The 723-nt window shown below is 64.7% G+C and overlaps 1 protein-coding gene across 1 annotated transcript in view; it reads right to left on the bottom strand.

Annotated features, from left to right (window-relative positions):
* Window positions 1-363: 363 nt before the first annotated feature.
* Window positions 364-723, bottom strand: part of GRAMD2 (GRAM domain containing 2) — an 11,699-nt gene continuing 11,339 nt past the window's right edge. Inside the window, exon 12 of the mRNA XM_009319910.1 lies at window positions 364-706. Coding sequence (XP_009318185.1) covers window positions 703-706 — 4 coding nt within the window. The 3' untranslated portion in view covers window positions 364-702. The remainder of the gene's footprint in view (window positions 707-723) is intronic.

Below are 723 nucleotides of genomic sequence, written 5' to 3'. Positions count from 1 at the left end.
TAAAGGTCTTTCGAGGGACCCCCCCCCCCCCCACCAAGATGCCCCGATGCTCCAGGAGAGAAGGGCTGGGGGCCGGTACGGAGCCCAGCGGAGCCCTGGATTGTACCCCCACCCTTGGGTGCTGGGATAGATGACGCCCCACAGGGCTGGTGGCCCCTTTCTCCCCGTCCCTGCAGACCCCCGGGGTTGGGGCCATTCCTCCGGCCGCAGCTCCAGGGGTACCAAGAGGGGGACGAGCAGGCGGGTTCAGCCCAGAGCCGCTGCCGGGGCTTCACCCAGAGCAGCAGCAGCAAACTCATCCACATTTTTGGGGGTTCCCGGTGAGCCTAAGGTCATCTTTTAACAAGAAAAACCCAAGTCTGGAATAAAAACCGGCACCCGTTTTAGCAGCAAGTCCTAAGGGGAGGTCCAACTGCTCGGCAGCCCCGAGCCATCATCCGGTGCTACGGCGCGGCAGCATCCCGGGGAGAAAACGGGTTTCCAGTGGGACGGGGAGTTGGCACCGGTGGCTGTGAGCTGGCTGGGCGGTCCCGCCGGGAGCGGGTGCCAGTGAGAAGAGAGAAGATACTTGGTCCCATTTTCCCAGCCGAGGGAAAGCCGGGCCACGTGCAAGAGCCGCAGCTGGGAGGACGCAGCACCGGGATCCGTACGCAGGGTGCCACTGTCTGGGCGTCCGTCCTCAGCCAGCGCCGGGGGTAACGGTCACCTGCAAGCAGAGAGTGG

The sequence above is a fragment of the Pygoscelis adeliae genome, unplaced genomic scaffold, assembly GCF_000699105.1.
Source record: "Pygoscelis adeliae isolate BGI_AS28 unplaced genomic scaffold, ASM69910v1 Scaffold303, whole genome shotgun sequence".
Taxonomy (NCBI): domain Eukaryota; kingdom Metazoa; phylum Chordata; class Aves; order Sphenisciformes; family Spheniscidae; genus Pygoscelis; species Pygoscelis adeliae.
This window is presented reverse-complemented; position numbering and strand designations above follow the sequence as displayed.